Raw genomic sequence first — 19,995 nt, 5'->3', positions numbered from 1 at the left:
ATAAATAAATAACTCTGTTTGCTTTCCATTACTGGTGAGGATTTATTGGATTATGGCGTGAAAGATGTTTCTCATTTCTTTCTATATTTAGAAAGGCAGGAAAGGTCATGCACCTTCCAATTGTTAGTCAATGAAGTGTGTTTGTGTGGTTTAGCTGTTTTAGGTTTGTAGAACACAAAAAATATTTTCTGTCCCTCGGCACCTCTGCAGATCTTGTTTTGACCAGCACCCATGTCTGGGCACGACTCATGTCAGATCTCTTTGCAGCGTGACCCTGTTTAATGTGTGAGTTTACAACTGTTTGTGTGCGTGAGTGTGAGAGAGTGTTTTCGCCTGGTTTGTGATTGTGCATGTTGTTTCTTCAGGGGCACTTCAAATCGAGAACAGCGAGGAATCGGACCAGGGCAAGTATGAGTGTGTGGCGGTAAACAGTGCGGGAACGAGATACTCGGCGCCGGCTAACCTCTACGTCAGAGGTAAGATATGCTGCCATAACTGGAGATCCAACTGAACCAAATCTAAAACACCATCCACTCTCACATTTATTTGCTCTCTGTTCAGGCTGTACCAGAACATGACATGTCACTCAAAAACTTAATTAATTTATCTTTTTTATCCATTTGTCTGAATAGGCACCTAGCTGGTTCTACAGTGGAGAACTGTGTCTTTATTCTTCAGTTTGATGTTTTAAAATGTTTAAGATCAGCTTAATGGGGGCCTGGGTAGCTCAGTGGTAAAGACGCTGGCTACCACCCCTGGAGTTTGCTAGTTTGCTAGTTCGAATCCCAGGGCGTGCTGAGTGACTCCAGCCAGGTCTCCTAAGCAACCAAATTGGCCCGGTTGCTAGGGAGGGTAGAGTCACATGGGGTAACCACCTCGTGATCGCTATAATGTGGTTTGTTCTCGGTGGGGCACGTGGTGAGTTGAGCGTGGATGCCGCGGTGGATGGCGTGAAGCCTCCACACGCGCTATGTCTCTCGCTATATGGCGCTCAACAAGCCACGTGATAAGATGCGCGGGTTGACGATCTCAGACGCGGAGGCAACTGGGACTCGTCCTCCGCCACCATGACTGAGGCGAATCACTATGTGACCACGAGGACTTAAAAGCACATTGGGAATTGGCCATTCCAAATTGGGAGAAAAAAAATTACAAAAAATATCAGCTTAACGACTGTGATGGTGATCAGCTTAACGATTAGTTGGTAATATGGGTTTTTCAATGGCTGATACTGAGATGTCAGCCAATATCTAGAGGCCAGCGTAGCTGATGGTCAGTATATGGGTGTTTCTTTTCAGTTTCAGGCATTTTTAGCACTGTGGACTTGTTAAAACATTTTCACACTCTTTTTAAATGTGTCTTCTAGAAACGTCCAACAGTGCATGTACATACATCATAGGAGATTTATAGTAATTCTTTCTGAAAGTCATGGAAATTCCCACCACAGTGTCATTTCCAGCACATCTCAAATTCTGTATTGTGTTAAATAGAATTCTGTGCTGGAAATGAAACTGAAAGTTTTTTAAAATAAAATATCTGACTCATTTGTTTCACTATTATAACTACACACAATTAAATAATATTATACCCAATTAAAATATACTTCTCACAAGTGATGCCACTACTGTAGGACAGTCTTTTATTATTTATTGTTAGAAATGTCTATACACAGAAATGCTTTCAGTTTATTTCACTCTTTTTTTTTTTAGATTTTCAAGTTTTAAACTTAATAATTTTATATTTTTTAAATGGATTTTCATAGTTTAATACTGAAAGTCTCAGTCTGGGACAAGGCTAAAACAGTCAATTCTATAAAAGGCATTTGAAAGAAATCTGTTTGTTTTACTAAAAATCAACCCCTGGAACATGAAATTACCCGATGTTGAAGAAACACCCTTATACAGTATATAATAAAATTTACTGACAACAGATGAGACAAAAGTGCTTATTGAAATGAACAACATTTCACATGGCCTACTCAAAATTCACAAAAAATGTAAAGCAAAAATTGTTTATCATCCATAGACAAATCTATCAGTAAAATTTGAAACTGATAGGTCAAGGGCTGCACTTCAGTTTATCGGCCAAGCAGACACGGTTATCGATTAATGCCGATAATCTAAAAATGAACAAATATTGGCCAATATATGAGGCTATCACTACTTTAAAATTACTGCATATCTTTGTTGTGAAATTGTAAATAATTATTTACAAGTAAAACTTTGATTGCAGAAAACGTTTGTGATCGAAATGTTGCAGCGATCAAATTACCATAAAATTACCATTCCATAACTTTTTTCATGAAAATTGAAAATGATTGAAGCATTGTCAAGGTATCAAGAAATGGCCATGTTGAGTCTTGCAGGCAGGATTGGAGAATCCTGTTGTGAAGGAGAGCTGTGGAAATTCCCGCTTTAATGTTCGGATCTATTACAGATGATTCAGAGACCACTGAACTCCTGTTTCAAAGGAAAACCAGAACACCACTCTTTTATTTAACATCTACTGTACCTCTGACTGCCAGCTGTTCTAAGACTCTTCAACTCCTGGCTTTAAAAGATCTCTGAATGTAGAAAGGTGTTGGTAAATTGTCTTTTGAATAAAAGGAAACATATGGAGTCAAAAGCACAGATAATTTCTTGATGACCTGATAACAGCTCAAGCCTGTGCCATGACTCCATGCTCTCTCTATGGATGAATTTGAGGATTTTGAGGTTTTTTTAATACAAGTTGTGTATGTACATCTATAGAGATGAAGATCTGTGGTGTGTTTTCTGTGAATTTTGTGTTTGTTTGTGTGTACAAATGTGTTTGTTCAATATAAAATCACAGGAAATGAGACTAGATGCATATCTTTGTCCATAAAGTCTTTTGGCCTTCTTCCTCAAGCCTTCGACCAATCAGAGAGTCTCAGTGACAAACTCCTATAAATGATACATCGTAAATATCATATCATCTGTATTCTCTCTGGAGTCCTTTGATCTTTATACAGACCACACACACACACTATCAGGATGTGGTTTTTGATTAATTGCATTTAATATATATGTATGAGTATCTGCTTTTTCTTCCTGCTTTTTGTGTGTGTTTGAGATAAATGTTGTTAGTCCATGATTTTGTCACTGGTTGTGTCACACGTTTATTGCTTTTCTATTCCAAGATTGAGATTTGATGTGTCTTCACATTTAACATAGACTGTCTTTGAAAGTTAACACTGCCTACGTGTGTGTATGTGTATCTTGCACCGTATTATTCTATTTAGTAGGGCTGGGCAATTTAGCTAAAAACATAAGCATTATATGAACCACTTTAACAATGCAAAGTAATAAACAGCAATATTTACCTATGTACATTCTGTATATTTTTGACTCTTGAAAGCATGTAAAATGCTGCGCAGTGGTGTTCAGTCTGTGTTATGACCCAAATCAAACTTCGCAACTCTTTAACTGTCTTGGCACACTCATACTTGAGTCTTGACACGGTCAAGGAACATGGTCTTTTGGAAATTTAAAAGTGCATTAAAATCAGAATTACAATGTTGGTTTATTGGATGTAGCCAACAAAATCATATTTCTCTCAGCCCTATTAAGTAGGATATATTTAGATGCTGTGTGGCGGTTTTGTTCGTATTTAAAATCTAAACTCTCTAGAGGTGTGTAAACTTCATTGACACATATTTAACACATTTCTTTTGAACAGCGTGTGTGGGCCTGTGTGTGTAGGTTTAGTGCATTTCCTTTCTCTCTCTCTTTCTTTGTCTTTTGTCTTTGAGATCACCTTTGTAACTAGGTCTGTTTGTACGTGTGCAGTATCTCTCTGTATCACTGGGAGCGATCATTCCATAATTGCTTATCCTGCTGTTATGTGAAAGCTGTGTACATTCACTCTCATTCCCATGTGCCTTACCACACTGAGACCCTCAAACACTGTTGAGGGTCCTGCCTCATTCTTGTTTAGGCTTGTTTGTCTTTGTGTGTGTATGTGGCCGGGTTTGGGTGGTTTACGAGGACAAATTTAGGTTACAAATTGATAATCACAAGGGTATTATGCTATAAATGTGGTTTATGAGGACATTTCTAGTGTCCCCATAATTCAAATCACATAAAAACATACTAAACTATGTTTTTTTTTGTTTTTTTTTGAAAATGTAAAATGTTTTGTTAGGGTTAGGTTTAGGGTTGGGGTTAGGGGATAGAATCTATAGTGCGTACAGTATAAAAATCAATATGTCTATAGAGAGTCCTCATAAGGATAGCCACACCAACATGTGTGTGTGTGTGTGTGTGTGTGTGTGTGTGTGTGTGTGTGTGTGTGTGTGTACAGGTTTGGCTGTTGTATACTTGTGAGTGCCAAATATTTGAAAATGTCCTCACTCACATTTTATGTGGTCCTCACTAGTAAAAAAAAAAAATGCTCATATATCAGCCAAATCATGTTTAGGCACAGGTTTCCGTGAGGGTTAGGTTTTAGTGGTAGGGTTAGGGGATAGAATATATCTTTAGCCTGCTATGAAACCAATGTAAGTCTATTGAGATATCCTCACTAATATAGTGAAACAAATCTGTGTGTGTGTGTGTGTGTGTGTGTATGTATGTGTGTGTGTGTGTGTGTATGTATGTGTGTGTGTGTGTGTGTATGTATGTGTGTGTGTGTGTGTGTGTATGTATGTGTGTGTGTGTATGTATGTGTGTGTGTGTGTGTGTATGTATGTGTGTGTGTGTGTGTGTGTGTGTATGTGTGTGTGTGTGTGTGTGTATGTATGTGTGTGTGTATGTGCATGCTCATTAGTAAATGAGGTTTAAACAGAAATTGATTTTATTGAAGATAGACTTTATACATAAGGGAATAATTTCACCCTAAAATGGACATTTTGCCTTTATTTAAAAGTAAATGGAGCACAGGTGCTGTCTAGCACCAAAAATGGCAGAACCACACCATAAATGCTCCATAAAAGTAGTCAATATGACTTGGGCTCTATATTTCAAGTCTTCTGAAGCAATACGATAGCTTGACAAAAAGAACAAAAATACAATTTAATAATTATTTACTGATAATCTTTCCCTTTATAGAAGCTCTGAAATCTCATTTATGTGCATGTTCAGATTCCAATATGGTGTGTCAACACATTGTGCCATGTTTGACAGCAGTGGCATTGCTATTTGTTCTTTAGGTGCCAGTTCCAATATGAGGAAGTTTTTTACCAGAATAACAACTTTCATTCTGGTCTGTTCCTTACATAAAGTTATGGTTGGCTATGAGGCTGGGTATCGATACAAATTTCCAGATATTATTCAGATTCACAAGCTTTCAATGCGATTTGGATTCATATTAAAGCAATTTGATGATTCTCAATACCAATTTTGATTCCACAACAGAACTAGTTTGAGTAAACTTTGTTTCAAGTTATCAAATTATTCAAGACAAGTAAACAGTCAGTAATTAAATAAGAACAAGTAAACAAATAGAACAAATCAGAAAACAGTGAAACATAGTGACACATTAAGAAAACAATGCTTGAAGTTTTTAACAGCAGTATCAAGTATTTTAGTAAACATTCAGAAATTGAAATAAAAGTAATGATATGTAATATAAAACTACTAAAATAACTGGTCTTTACCTTATGATTATAAAATGTTAATACTTTTTAAAGCTACTGAAGTTACCCAGCAAAGAGCAGTGAGTTGTTTCCTAATTTTTTTGTTATATTTATTTGATTAATATTAACAACATTTACTGTACTAGAAAGCAACAGGATTATTAGGTTCCATTTACTGTACACTTAGTCAAATATTTTTACAGAAATCAAATTTTTTGTCCTGCAGTTTGTTCACTTTAGACATAACTGACTATGTTTACGTTAATACCTCACCAAGACGGCATTTCCACTGAATTTGTAAGTGTTGTACCATTTAGCCGCATTACCTAAACTCTAGTATTAAGGACTTTTTTGTTCCACAGAAAAAAAAAGAAGGGAAAAAAAAAAAAAAATAACAGCATAAGGGTTTATAACAACATGATGATCAGTAAATAATGACAGAATTTAAATTTTTGGATGAAATCTTCCTATATGAATTTGTGTTTTTGCATGTTTCTGGACACTGATTTTTGTGTACTGAATAAATCTCAGACATAAGCAGTAATGAAAGACATCTTTATTTATATTACAGGACATTTACACACAGTATATATATATATATATATATATATATATATATATATATATATATATATATATATATATATATATATATATATATATCTTACAATAAGTGTGTGTGTGTGTGTGTGTGTGTGTGTGTGGGCGGGTTTGGTTGGTTTACGAGGACATTTTTTTAGGTTACAATCTGGTAATTACAAGGGTACTATGCTATAAATGTGGTGAATGTGACATTTCTAGTGTCCCTATAATTCAAAACGCTTAAAAAATATACTAAACAATGTTTTTTTGTTTGTTTGTTTGTTTTTTAATGTAAAAATGCAGAAAGTTTTTGTGAGGGTTAGGTTTAGGGGTAGGGTTAGGGGATAGAATCTATAGTTCTTACAGTATAAAAATAATTATGTCTATGGAGACTCATAAGGATAGCCACACCAACATGTGTGTTTGTGTATGTGTGTGTGTGTGTGTGTGTGTGTGTGTGTGTGTGGTTCACGTGTTTATTGGTACTTTCTGTCATTGTCTCACGTCTGTTCTATGGATAAGCAGAATATTGCCTGTTTTACTCTCTCTGTTTCTCCTTGTCTTCCTCCTCCTCCTCCTCTTCTCTTTTGTTTCCCTTCCTCCATCTTCATCGCACCCTGACATCCAAAATCATTCCACTCCTCACTCTCAGACCAGCGGGAAGGTGCGTTCTTTTCACTATCTCACCTCGTACAGGGGGAAACGGATGGAGTCGGCGTCCGTCCCCCTGCTGGCAACTCCTGCCCTGTTGTGTGCCAGTGTCTCTGAAGCCCTTCTCTACCTGAATCTCTGACACAGTCCTCACCACCTGCCTGTCATTGCTGTACAAACTCATGCATGCTGCTGGCTGTGTTGCTGCATTACATTTCAGCTTGGACTTTTACATCAATGTTGCATGTCTCAGGACATTTTGTTGTCTCAAACTTTTTTTTTTTTTTGTCAGACTGATCTCACTATGAATTCTGCAACATTGGGTTGCAAGTTCTTCAGCTGAAATTGGAATGTGCTTACCAAAATTAAAATCACTGCCCCCAGTGGCTGAAGCTGGAAGTGTTGTTGAAAGTATTGGCACGTATGAACTCCAGTTTCCGGGTGAAATGTCCACAGAGTGGCGCCAAAAGCGAGTTTTTAGTTGTTAATAATGTAACTCAGTAAACAGGAATGCATATTCATTTACACACCCTCATGTCATCCCAGATGTGTATGACTTTCTTTCTTCTGCAGAACACAAATGAAGATTTTTAGAAGAATACTTCAGTTCTGTAGGTCTATACAATGCAAGTAAGTGGTGGCCAGAGCTCTGAAGGTCCAAATATCACATAAAGTCAGCATAAAAGGAATCCATAAGACTCCAGTAGTTTAATCAAAGTCTTATGAAGTGAACCAGTAGGTTTTGGGTGAGAACAGACCAAAATGTAATTCCTATTTCACTATAAATCTTGACAGCAATCTCCTTAGCGATTCACTTGAACTGTGAGGACCTACAGAGCTGAAATATACTTCTAAAAATCTTCATTTGTTTTCTGCAGAAGAAAGTGAGAGAATGTGAGATTTTTTTTAATTTAGTTAGAATTATGCTTAAAGCAAGGAAAATGGGGTAATAAAATAAATAATTAAACATAATTCAAGATATATTCTCTAAAAAATAAAACCAAATTCCACCAAAAATGGTAACTAGTGCTTATTTGTATTGCGGATGTATTGCAAGAGATGCAAAGAATGCAAGCTGCTCACTATAAGCAATTTCTGCAATGTGAAATGTTTTATACTATTATACATATAGCTGTTCACTTCCGCAAATTAGGCTGGATTGCTTTTATACTAAGACTCACTTTTTTAAACAAACTCTAGTGTGTTTCCTTCTTTCGATTTGTTGTATTCTCTAATCACTCCACTGTGAGTACTAGCAGCAGCTGTTTACCACTGTAGCTAGAAGGAAATATATGCGTTGACAAGCAGCAATGAGAAATGCATTTTACTAATATGCAGATTATGTCATCAATAGTGGATAACTTCTACAAATTAGTCCACATTTCTTTCATACAAAATGTGAATTGTACAGTAGTACACATGAATTGTACCCAAGACTCTGTTTGTGCAGTTTGTTAGTACGCATCCATGTTCAACAAACTGAAGAAGCTTTTACACCAACCAAATGAGCTAAACTATGATATCACATTGACTCTGCACCTAAAGCTCTAGTGTGAAAATGTACTTAAAGATTTTCATCCAACTTGCTTCTTTGTCATATTTTAGTTAGATGCTTAGAGAGGGCATGGAGTTCCTCTTTCATGAATGTTTTGGATATTTTATGCAATGTAGTCTGGTGATTGTGAAAACAAAGCAGCATAATTCTTTCTAAATCATCAGGGTTATTTGCCATCATTCAAAGTGTGAACTCAGAGGTCAAATAACAAATAGAGGAATCCACCCTTAGCTTAGTGGATGAGACCTGTTTATAAACCAGTTCAAATTGTAAAAATAGCAACAATCCCCTTCCTATTCTGCTCCTGCTTCAGATGAGCTGTTCTGTTATTATCCCAGTTAACTGCCAGAAATCCTTTTGAGTTCTGAAGTGTTTAAGCCAGCTAAAGCAGCTTTGATTTGTTTATTCTGGGATCAGCCATTTGGTGAAGACTTCCGACATCAAGAGAGCAAATAAGATGGCAGAAAGCATAGGAGGTTTTTCCTTCCAACGTTTTTTGTTTTAGTTGTTTTAAAGAGCGGCGTTTTCCCTCAAAAGAAACCCAAAATGGTTGAGCCCAGGCATCTGTTTTCCACAGATGAATTACACAATGTCCTCTTCGCGAGAAACAAGCTGTTTAATTTAGACAAGAACATCGGGTGATGCTGATAAATTTGCTTTTTTTTTCTTTGGAATGTGGAAACCTGTTTAATAAAATAAAACAACATGCTGTCAGTGAACATTGGTCTTTCAGTGCTCACTCACAAAATACACACAAAAATGCTTTTTACTGCCAGAGAGCTTCTATTTTACAATAGAATTACTACCAACAGAGAACCTTTTAACACCCCTCGAACTTTGTGGGTGAATCTCACAATGAAATGTACAAATCATATTTGACCCCAAAATAATTAAATAATTAAAAAAATATATATATATTTTTTTTATTTTCATAAAGAAAATAAAGCCTGTTTTTGGACCATTAGGATTATTTTCATCACAATTAAGCACATTTCCCCCCAAAATTCTCATCACTGCAATATGGAAAAATAAATCCCATTTTCATTATGCAACACAACAATAAAAATTATCCTGTTTGGATACAATGATATTTATTCATGAATATGATTGATTGATTGACTGATTTTAATCAACATACAGTAAATCAGATTCAGTAAAACAAATATTACCATGATGTATAAATACAACTGTACTTTTTTAGAAGTACTTTACAATGTAATTAAAATATTATACTTTTATACAGTATCAGTATATTATATCATATAATGAGAAATTAGATTGTATTTGCACATTACATTAATGTGAAATGGTATGTGCTTAAATCACAAAAAATTACGTCACAATGGAAACAAAAGCTAAATGGTCCTTAAAATAGGCTTCTTTTTTTTTCTTTCTTTTGATTTTATAAATTCACAGTTTTACTCTTATTTAGGAAACCATCTATGTCATGGTACTTTAAATAACCCAGAAACCAAAACATATATCTGAAGAACCTAATATTTAAAATCAAGAACTTTCAAAGAACCACATTGCCAACTCAGAAACCCTATGTAGTCAAAAAATGGTTCTTGATAAGATAAGGGTTATTTTCGAAATCTGATGTGTTACAAAGGACCATTGAAGAACCTTTATTTTTTAAATGTATAATAGGGACAGGAATGGGTTAACATGTCCCAGGTTTTTGCCCGCCACTCCCAACTCTATGCTGTATCTCTGTAGCCTCAGGTGTGTTACCTTCAGCTCTCTTGTCTTGCAGTCTTTTACATTGGCACCTACACAGCACAAATGAGACATTCCAGAATCTTGGTAGTATGCATATTTGACTTCTCTTGTCAATTTTAGAGAGCACGCACTCATGTCTCCATCAGTCGAAAGAGTTCACACAAGGTCCAACATTAATTATTTACCACTCTTGCTAATGATGGCTATATTGGGAGAATTAACCATCCATAAATATTTCTAATTAGCCATGAAACAGTACTTTGCATTATTTTTATTGATTCACTCCCACATTTAAATGCGGTTGTCACTCCCGAAACTTTGTAGTGTGTACGTGGCCAAAATACATTTTTGTGGTAATCAACATTATGTCACAAATGCTGTCGATTGAGCTTAACTTGTACTGAACCTGGAATATTCTTTTAAGGTTCTGGGTAGGGAGGTAGGTTTTGTTGATAAAAACCTTGATAGAGCATTAACCTTGAAAATCTGTTTGGGAGAGCATTTAACTCTATTTTAGCTCCACACAGTGTGCAATTCACTCCGGAACTACCATGATATGTGTAATGAACCACGTAATATAATTTTGCTCAAATATTGCCACAGTCACGTAGTTCCATATAAAGTTCAAGCCCATTTACGAGGAAGATTTATTACATTTTTACTCGCATTTGCCGCTTGCTGAGTGTTCGTTTTGGGCTTTTCCTTTTTGACTTGTTTACTCTCCAGTGTTTTAATAGGGCTTTTGTTTGAATGGGTATGTAAAGTACTGCTCAAATGTTAACTAGTTTTTTATATTAGACCAGAACATTTATAACATGTTACAAGAACTCGGAAGCTCCAGAAATCATTTGAATGAAGTCTCTAGCCCTGAAAGCAGAAATATTGGCAGCTTCAACACTTGTTTTGCTTCCCTTGCTGTGGAATCGCTCTCTGATCACAGATTGCTTCAGAGAGAAATGTAATCATGCTTTTTTCATTGATCAGATAAAAGCTGAAATTGGATTCTTTGCACTAATTTGTACGTTATTTTATTTATTTGTTTGGATTTTTTTTTTTTTTTTAGTCTTTTGGTCACACATGCATGCTCTGTTGACTTTTGCTGATGTAACCAATGTGCTTCTCTGCTTCATGCTTGCATGGCTATTGAAGTGCTTGCAAATATCTTTGTATGTGTGTGTGTGTGTGTGTGTGTGTATGTGTGTGAGATCACTTCTTTATTAAATCCATGCCAGCTACCTCCAAATTCTGCACCAATCCTCCCAATCAGAAGCCTGCAGCTGAAATATCTCTCTTTTTCTTTCTCTCCAAATCGCATGCATCTGTTTGTCTGCATGTCTAACTGCAAGCTTTCATTGCTCTGTTAACACTCGCAGCAATACTTCTCATGAGATCGGTGACTAAAGTCAGTTCCATTCTCTAACCTCACCACCGCAGCTACTGGCATCACTCACTCATGCCGGTCTGTCTTTAGTAGCCAGCAGAGACTTCTCAAACTTTCTTAACCTCTAACTGAGCGAAACTCTCGCCATCATGTCGTAACCATCCCTCATGTCCATGGGTTACAGCATCCACTCTATATACAGTGACTAACATGGATAACTTTACACCTGCAGGCCTTCCTGCCCAGCTAACAAACTCAATCCCAAAGGTCCAATCTTTGTGATGATCTCTCAATAATGACACTCAGTCGAGCTGCCCTTGGCCACGGCCAGTACAGATCACAAAACAAGCCCTATTTTCTCAATATTTACCTGACTTGAGTGAAGCACACCCAATAAATTTTGATTTGGGTACCTGAACTTCAACACTATATCCTAATTACAGAAAAGGTCAGAATAAAAGTCTTTTTATTTTTATTAGTTAAAAGGAATGTAGAGCAACACTGTAGGCTTGTTTGTAAAAGCAAGCGCCTCAACTGCACTCAGGGGAGAAATCAAAAAAGAGCTTCCCAAAAATGTTCCACTTCTCAGAGTATATCTGCAATATGTGCAAAAAAGGCACAATTGTTTTCTTTGTTGCTAAGTAAAATCCAGCTGCTTTTCAAGTACATAAACATGAAAAGAGATATGATGAAAGAGCTATCCAATGTTCTTATTACATTTCCCAAGACATTCAACTTTGACTTTTCAACTTGTAGACTTTCAAAAATGCTCTCTTAGTACTACATACTTGGAAAACTATGACATTAGAAAACCAAGTTTTCAACTGTAAAAGTATTAGTATGGACGTGGCCTAACATTTTATAGTTAAGAACAAAATGTCTTGGTTGTATGCTGAGGTTCTAAGCCAATGGACGCTAAGCTTAAAAATTTTGTGTATGAAACATGAAATATATTTTGATTAGCTGACATTTTCTTGCTTCAATCAGTATTTCACTTTCAGTGAGGACAGACAAATTACTTGACGCTGGAAACTTGGGCTGAAAATTGCCACAGACCTCCTGATTCGATATTACAATGATATTTCCTAGCCATTTCGATATAAGTATTGCAATTAGATGTTTTGATATAAAAACTTCATAAAAAGAAACTTGGGTAAGTCCTTTTTCTCAGAAAGAAGTGTCTATTGAAGAACAGTTGTGCCTGAAACTCTGTAATAAATAATTTGCAGTTAAAAGGTAGGGGTGTGCAAAACTATCAATTTAAAACTACCAATGGACCAGTCAGTGCGTTGTCTGAGCTAGGCGACTAGTTAGTGCAAAGGAACCCATGTATAAGGCTGCATAATGTCCATTTGTATTCAACAAATAAAAATATACTATATATTAGTGGTCGACGATATGTGTTTTTTAATGACCGATGCCGATATCCAGAGAGCAGCATGGCTGATAGGCTGATATAAAGCCGATATACCACACAATTTAAAATAATAAATAACATATAAATGAATAAACTCTTATTTAGAACAATATATACTCAAAATTTCAAACAAATCTTTAACTTTAAAATCTTTAAAGTTTAATCTTTAAAAAAAAAAATGATTGTGCTTTAAACGGTAAATAGCAGTTTCATTTGATTTCTGTTTAGTAATTTATTTGAACATAAATAAATTGTTAATATATTAGGAAATAACAGTGCACACAGTAGTCCAGCAACCACGGATGGCATATGCATATTAGCAATCGCATTTTCTCACAAAAGATGGGATCAAACTAATTGTACATTTCTTTGCACAGTGAATATGACATTTACTTATAGCGCATATGAAGCGCTTTTATTTTGAAGTTGCTCTCATGCGCTAGTGCGGATCCAGCATGAGCAGCAATCTACTGACAACTTTCATCTTACACAGCCTGAATCGCATGCTTGGAATGTCACGGAGTGACCGTCATTTAACATTCTTAAATCAGAGGAACTGAGTTTTGATCCATACTGACAGAATACGCACTTCAAATGGAAGATATTATATGAGTACTCAACTGGAAGAAAACGCTGGATTTTAGTGATGTTTGTGAATTACATCTGTTTAAATGAGATATCTGCATATTTGCAAATTATTAGTTTGTGCTATGGCTCTTTCGAAAAAATGCATCAACCAAACATTAAAAAATTGTCTCCTCAGTGAAAAAAGGTTCCCGACCCCTGCTCTAAAGCATGTATTCTATCAGCCTCTTTTCAACAGTTCCCTGTGAATTTAAAAGTCACAGGGAACTGTTGAAAAGAGGCTGATAGAATACATGCTTTAGAGCAGGGGTCGGGAAGACAAACAGTGTCATTGACTTCGAGCTTTGCAATCACACCCACACTTTCTGCAGGAAAATTATATCTAGAAAATTTCAAACGATCATGTGTTGGTGAATGGTGAGACACCCGGCGAGCCAATGATTTTGAACAAAGAGCCGCTTGTGGCTGACGAACCCCTGCTTTAGAGGAAGAAATATGAGCGTTCCACAGAAAGTTTTGTGAGGTTGAAAATTTACACCTGTTTAAATGAGATAGCTGCATATTTTCAGATGGTATATGATATCAGTTTTATTGATTTTTGCCTTTTTATCATTAGACAAGATAGTTACAGGGAGAGAAACCATTGAGGAGAGAGATGAAGAGTGAAAAACGTGAGCATTTTAACATGAGGATCTTCTGCGCGTCTGTCGCGGCTCAGATATGCGGACTGTTTAAACAAGTTATTGCACACCATTCTATTATTGTAGCAACATGATGGCACCTAATAACAAAAAGAACTGTGATTGCTCATTTACATGTCTCACCCTTACAAAAAATCAAAACTAGCCGCAAATTTGCCGCTCGTTATTTTCACATGCAAATGAGGTTTTGATTCACAGCCAATGTTTGCCAGACGTTTGCAGCTCTTCAAAGCGCAAATGAACTTCTGAACATAAAAGCAAATCAGACACGTGCATCGCGGGACTTCTTTCATCTGTTCTTCAGAATATAATCAGGTGTGTTTCGTCAAGCACGCGTCTTTGTGTCTAGTGGCATTTCTTGTCGACAGTGGCAGGTACATTTTCGAAATTACCCACCACTGCGCGTGAATACCCTGGCTGTTAGATTATAAGTGTTGTGGAGGGCGCGATATGTAGTTCACGGCATCCAACAGTTTGATAAGCCTTTTTACAGCTAAACTATTTACTGAAGTAGTGTCAGACAGAATCTGCAGAATGACTCCCGAAAAATACTCTCCACAACATCTCAAATAAACATTTGGATTATGCATAATAACAGGAACATTGATCACAGCAGAGGATTTTGACATCCGACAGTGAACAAACAGCACTTGATGGCTGTAGCAGCTGTGCATTAAAGGACTAAATGTAAAGAATTAAAGAGACAAAACGTCTCAGTGAGAAAACGTTGTTAATGTGGAACTCTGCACAAATATAGCTTCCTATATTTATCTATTAATCATTGTAGCATTAAGATAAGCATGTATTTTCTATTTTTTTTTTTAAATGATTAAATAAAAAAATCTATTTTTCATCAGGGAGACGATTTTAAATTTATTTGGCTCAAGAATCGCAATTTGTAACAGAATAATTTTTTTTCCCCAGCCTTAGTCACATCTGGTTTAGATATAGCCTAGTGGTATGGACAGTTTCTGAGTATGCATTTTTTTTTTTTTTTTTTTTTTTTTTTTAACCATACAGTTTGTTAAAGATTAGTGACACAGCATTGCTAACTCGCTGCTCTGAACACACAGTTAGATGCCACTGACAATGCAGAAATAGATAAGTGTATCCAAATAGCACATTTAAGAAAGAGACGGATGACTGGAACATATTTATAGAGTTATTTGGATAGCTAGCACTCTACTTTCCAAAAATGCATTCAAGGCAATTAAATACTGAGCAAATTTATTCACTCAGTAATTTCCTCTGTCTGGAAAAGAGCAGGTAATGACAAGGAAATTAACAGGTAATGTTCAGATTTGGAAGTGAGACTTGTTTATCCGTGCCCATAAAGTCTGTGAGAAAATGGCATTTATTAACAGAAACACAGTGCATCTGCTGTGCATTCACTGGACAACTGAAACATGATGGTTTGGCTTCAACGGAACACAAAATAAAGACCTTTAAAGTGACAATCATACACTTCTACCACAGTACGATGCTGTTCTTCATCTACTTTAGTTTAGTTTAGTCCATAAAGTCGAAAATCTGTAGAATCCTGTGGAATGGATTTTTGACATTGGAAAACGTGTTTTAAAGTGTCATTAATGGCTGGAAGCATTATACATTTAGATAAAATATTTGATTAATGAACAAACAAGGGGCAGGAGATGGTGGTCTGCCTGTATCTATGAAACTGATTGGACAGCAGAGCTGACAATCACAATAATAAGAGTCAAAGTTCAGATCTGTGAAGTGACGTTTACCTGTCTTCCTCCTTTCTGAGTTCCCGAGTGTCTGTCAGTCTTAAAGACATTGTGACAGGGACTTCAATGTAAAAAAAGAAAAGAAAAAAAAAAGAAAAAGAAACGACATTAATACATAGCATGTTTTGTAGATTAGCACTTCATTTAGTTAGTTTTGCATTTCAGTGAGATGTTCAGAAAACTAATTCAAATCTTAAATCTCTTATATTTACAAAACAATCACAATAACTTGCACAAAGACCCCAGAGCCAGAGCCGTGCCTGACTCAGCATAGAAACATATTTTCTGTTTCTCTCATCTGTATTTTGTTAACATTAGCTGCACTCCTCCAACAGTCCGGCGAGTTCCACCACGTTTCTCAATTCCGCCCACCAACCACGAGGTGATGCCAGGTGGCAGTGTTAACCTCACCTGTGTGGCGGTGGGTGCCCCTATGCCCTACGTCAAGTGGATGACAGGAGATGTAGAACTAACCAAGGAAGAGGAGATGCCGATTGGCCGAAACGTGTTGGAGCTCACCAACATTCAACAGTCAGCGAACTACACTTGTGTGGCTATTTCCTCTCTGGGTATGATCGACACCACAGCTCAGATCACAGTCAAAGGTAAGAGACCTCTATCCTCAGATCTTACACAAGAACCTGTTGATACCATGATATACTTTATGCTTGTACTTTTCAGCTCCAGATGTGACTTTATTAAGTGGAGAGTGTTGCTTGAAGAGTTAAAGTACCTAATAGTCATATTTGAGTATAATAAAAAAATTATAAAAAGTGTCACTAAAATAACCCATGTGAGAAATACTCAAGTAAAAGTTTTAAAGTAACTGAAATTGCACTTAAATATATCAAAAGTACAAGTAAATAGCATAATGAATGGCAACCTATTTGAATGGTGGAGAGTCTTTGTTGGTATATGTGGCTTATTCATTGATTCAGTGAGTGTGTAGTGAGTTATTAACTTAAGAACTGTTTCGACCAATTCAGTGAGTTATTAATTTGGAACAATTTAGTCAGTGGACAAATTATTTACTCAGGAATCCTTCCAACCGATTCAGTGAGTAAATGAGTTGTTGATTTATGAACTTTTTACTGACCAATTCAGTGAGTTAGTGAGTGAGTTGTTAACTCAGGAGTCATTCAGACTGATTCAGTGAGTAAGTGAGTTGTTAATTTAAGAACATTTCTGACCGATTCAGTGAGTATATGAGTTATAAAATCAAGAACTGTTCTGACAGATTGAGTGAGTGAGTTGTAATCTCAGGAATCGTTACAACCAATTCAATGTGTAAATGAGTAACAACAATGAGTTGTTAATTCAAGAACTGTTCTGGGGTGTGTTTCCCAAACAAAGACATAACTCACTGCTTTACCACCATAGTAAGATGCATCGTTGGAGAAATTAACTAGCTAGTCACGACTGTTTCCCGAAACCATAGTAACTATGTCGCACATCCATAATTTCGAACCACGTTGGGTCAACAACATAGAAGTGTCATTAATGATGTTATGCAGGGGGTGGAGTAAAAACTTATGGGAAAAATTAACTATAATAGCTCATTTACAATTACACCAGAAAGATGTTTAACGTGAGAAAGGTGCTGAAGACAGGAAATCTGCATACACCGTAATGAGACAGATGCATTGCGATGCAATAGATGTGTTTCTCTCGACATCAGACTTCGGGGTTCCCCCGACACGCTTGAGCACAAATGCACATGCGCACTGTTCAAATGGGCACATTCTATTCAGTAGAGATCATCCCTATGCCCTATTCCCTTCAAAGTCTTTACTATCCACCGTGACAGCAATGGAGGGCTGAAAGATGTGGGGTTATTAAGAATTAACTTTTTAAGCAATTTTTATTGAAAATTGATTTTGAAGCTATCTATTATGATTGTTCTCCCACCCTTCAGAGGCTGATTTATCCCGTTTGGAACACTTGTGCGTTAACATGGACACAGAAGTCGTGTTCGCCAACAAAAAACGCTTGTGTTAAAGCGCTTTCTCTTAACAGCCTTGATCCCTTAAGTGGCTGCATTCATGTTTAATTTACGTTTTTTTTTTTTTTTTTTTTTTTTATGTATGTAAACGTGATCAAAGTCTTGGCTGAATGAAATATATATATGGAATAATGATACAGAAGCCTCAGCGAAGTCAAATGATGTCCACAAAGCAAACTAACAAGGAACTATGCTTCTAACCACAGGTAAAGAGCTGTAGTACCAACCACACAACTTTGCGATGCTGTTTGCGAATGTTCGTTCGAACTACGGGTTTCGGGAAACACCAAATTGTTGAACTGTGTTGGTAACGATGGAACTTACGACCATAGTTGGCTAAGGATGCTTTTGGGAAACGCACCCCTGACTGATTCAGTGAGTGAGTGAGTTATTAACACAAGAACTTTTCAGACCAATTCAGTTAGTGAAAGAGTTGTTAAGAACTGTTCCGACAGATTCGGTGAGTGAGTTGTTGTTAGGTGGAGAACTGCTCCAACCGAATTAGTAAGTAGGTGACTTTTCTGTCCGATTGAGACCAATAACAAATTGATTTCAATTTAGACTGATTCACAAGCTGGTTAGACCAAATCATTGAAATAGACCAAGAACAGTTTGTTTGTTAATCAGACATTGCTTTCACAGAGCCAATTGTGCAGCTTTGCAGTCGCAAAAGAAGTGATGTGTCAGAATTAAAATATTAATTTTAAAATGTAGTGAGGTCAACACAAACATTTATACTTAATACAGCAATATATATATATATATATAAAACTAAGTCTCTACTAAGTACAGTACAAAACAGTATTTCTACACTTGTGGCTGCTCAGAAGCATTAGTTTAAAGGATGAAGTTATTTTTAATTTCTCTTTTAACTGATCCGTCACTCTACAGCAAACAGTCTGATATCAGTTGTGTATTTAAAGTGTGTGATTATCTAGACAGTAATAAACAAAGTTGCTCTTATCAGATTGGACACTGAGCCTATACATTTTGAGAGAGAAGTCTCATCAATAACACACTGGGGATTCCCATACAGACAGTGCATGCTGTCACCTCATCAATGTTTCATCGGAGCTGAAAGATCAATCTCCTCCTCTTTTCTGCCTCAACAGCGTGAACAAACTCTCTGAGCTCCAAATCATCAAGGATTATTTTTAAGCCTGCCTCACAATATAGAATTAATTTAAAGCATTTAATTATCCCAAATTTATCATGTTAAACGCTAGCATGAGAGAGACCATACACTCAGTACCATTCTTCTGTCAAATCCACAAGCCGACTGCACTCTATAGCTTTCTATTTATCTTTATAGTGGTGCTTGCTAATGTAAAAATCTAGTTTACATACTTTGTAAATGTATACTAATCTGTGCTATTCTGAACTTCACTGGTGAGTGAAACAGCAAGTGTTTATTGATGTATCCAGGAAAGTGTTTAAAGAATCTAGAGCTCAATTCAGTCAAAGTGAGTTGAGTTAATTAGCATTGATTAAAGCAAAGCAAATAATTGTTGTATATCTTCTGAGTATATCTGGCATTACGGTGGCTCTTTTCTCGTATTCTCTACTCTGCTCTACTATTTTACATCAAGCATTATCATGTTAGCTGAGATTAATATCATATGTTCTGGAAATTGATGGCCAACGGTCATTTTAGCACACGATCACAGGTTTTGGTGTATTTTTCTATCCTTTTCCACACTGCTGCTGCTTATTCAAGCTGATTTATTTGGACTCTGACAGCTGTCCAATCGCATATACCACTGAAGTTGTTAAGAGTCATTTTCAGAAACAATTTTATTACAATTTTGGCACTTTTCTGCTCGCCTGTGAAAACAGGACGACCTGACCGTACTTGTAAAAGATACAGCGACAGAATAATGGTAATAACAGCTATTACCATTAAGGAAAAACACATTTTCCTACATTTTATCTGCAGTTTGGAAATGTCAAATGCCAGGTCATTGCCACATAAATGCCCTGCAAAAAAAGGAAATCTGTTGCATATATATAATTTATTTGCCTTTAGTTGGCAAATGTTAGCATGCCAGAAAAGTC

General features: G+C 36.3%; 1 protein-coding gene across 3 annotated transcripts in view; it reads left to right on the top strand.

Annotated features, from left to right (window-relative positions):
* Positions 1–19,995, top strand: part of ptprfa (protein tyrosine phosphatase receptor type Fa) — a 516,187-nt gene that overhangs the window by 286,405 nt on the left and 209,787 nt on the right. For all 3 annotated transcript variants that reach the window (XM_051711353.1, XM_051711352.1, XM_051711351.1), the window contains exons 7-8: positions 366–476; positions 16,274–16,543. In XM_051711353.1, the coding sequence (XP_051567313.1) occupies positions 366–476; positions 16,274–16,543 (381 nt within the window). The remainder of the gene's footprint in view (positions 1–365; positions 477–16,273; positions 16,544–19,995) is intronic.

This window comes from Myxocyprinus asiaticus, chromosome 12, assembly GCF_019703515.2.
Source record: "Myxocyprinus asiaticus isolate MX2 ecotype Aquarium Trade chromosome 12, UBuf_Myxa_2, whole genome shotgun sequence".
Classification (NCBI taxonomy): Eukaryota; Metazoa; Chordata; class Actinopteri; order Cypriniformes; family Catostomidae; genus Myxocyprinus; species Myxocyprinus asiaticus.
This window is presented reverse-complemented; position numbering and strand designations above follow the sequence as displayed.